The 1,554-nt window shown below is 42.8% G+C and overlaps 1 protein-coding gene across 1 annotated transcript; it reads left to right on the top strand.

The window, feature by feature from the left end:
* Positions 1-29: 29 nt before the first annotated feature.
* LOC147820228 (uncharacterized) lies at positions 30-1,530 on the top strand (the record flags this gene model as incomplete). Its single annotated transcript, XM_087174228.1, has 4 exons — positions 30-114; positions 669-931; positions 1,093-1,242; positions 1,390-1,530. Coding segments are annotated over exons 1-4 (636 nt in total), but the record flags the coding sequence as incomplete, so codon positions are not given.
* Positions 1,531-1,554: the final 24 nt, after the last annotated feature.

Raw genomic sequence — 1,554 nt, 5'->3', positions numbered from 1 at the left:
AAACAAATTATTTTAACTATTGCAGGGGTGCAATGAATGGATCCAGCTCTTCTCTCTATGCTGCTCTGACTGATGACTTGGACATAGAACCTCCACAGAAAGCCAAGACCAACAGTCAGTGCTCACACGTCCACACTAGCAAAGAGAGTGCAGTCTCGTTTAACTACTGGCACAGTGTTAAAGCTTGTTCTCTCTAAGATAATACAAGGCTAAAACCATACCTAGTAACCAAACTCACTACAATCAGTGGCTATGGATCACAGCTGTGCAGCTGAGTTGGCTGCCAAACTCTCCATTGATCACCATAAACATACACTCACTGTTGTGACATACACAGTCATAGGCAGTTGAAAACATCCAAGTAACTCTAAAGTAGAGTAGGGCAATACTTTGTTGTTGGATTTGTACACACTATCATAATCACAAAGCAAGTTGTAGAAGCTTGATTTAAAGTTTGTATCAGCTGTTTTTAAATATTGGGACCTGTTTTTGATTATGGTAAGATAGGAGAGTTGTGTAATCCATCCTTCTGGTTTAACTTTCCAACATATTTTAACCATATAAGCTCAAATAAGTAATCATTATTTGTGCATTTTTATAAAACAGAGTAAATATTTCCAGGATTTGACTCCACAATCATAATAAACTTTTTACCCGTCTATATTCAGTGTCATTTGAGGATAAATTCAAAGCCAACCTGGAGCGAGGAAACGCAGAACTGGAGAAAAGACGACTGGCGCTGCGGGAGGCAGAGAGGAGGGAGCAGGAGCGGCGGGCTCAAAAGGAGAGAGAGGACCGAGAGAGGAGAGAGAGGGAGGCTCGGGAGGCTGAGGAGTTCAGGAGGAAAGAAGAGGAGAGGAGGCTTGAGCGACAGAGGGAACTCGAGAGGCAGAAAGAAGAGGAGCGACAGAGAGAGATAGAGAGAAAAGAGGTGGGGGAGCATGTTACAGCTTTCTGAATGAGCTGTAAATACTGTATGTAAAAGGATGATTTTTTTGTATGAATGTTTCCTTCTTTTAATAGTAGAAATGTTTGTTCACACTTCTGTGAATATATATTTACTTCAGTGTCTTTTGTCTGTGATCATTCCAGGCTGCACAGCGGGAGCTTGAGCGTCAGAGGAAGGAGGAGTGGGAGAGAAGGAGGCGAGGAGAGCTCCAGATAAAGAAGGAGCAGGAGCAGGATGATATAATCAGATTGAAAGCAAAGAAAAGGAGTCTGGAGATGGAGCTGGAGGCTGTGGTGAGTGGTGAAGAGACAATATCTAGAGTTTATTTCAGAGCAACACATAAGCCGTTCATAGACGTACCCTCATTATGTCCAGATGTCTGTCACCCATTATTAAGTTTCTAACACCTCTATCTGTCTTTCTGTCTCTCTGTACCTCAGGGTAACAAGCATCGTCAGATCTCAGATCGGCTGCGTGACATTCAGAATAAGAAGAAGCTGCAGAGGACAGAGCTGGATCTGATTAATCAAAGGAAAGAGACACGCCAACAAGACATTAACAACCTGCACAAACAGCTAGAGGTGTGTGTGTGTGTGTGTGTGTGT

The sequence above is a fragment of the Seriola lalandi genome, unplaced genomic scaffold, assembly GCF_002814215.2.
Source record: "Seriola lalandi dorsalis isolate HSWRI2012SDOR001 ecotype SW California unplaced genomic scaffold, Sedor1 jcf7180001976418, whole genome shotgun sequence".
NCBI lineage: Eukaryota > Metazoa > Chordata > Actinopteri > Carangiformes > Carangidae > Seriola > Seriola lalandi.
The sequence above is the reverse complement of the archived record's forward strand: the minus strand, read 5'-3'. Positions and strand labels throughout refer to the sequence as shown.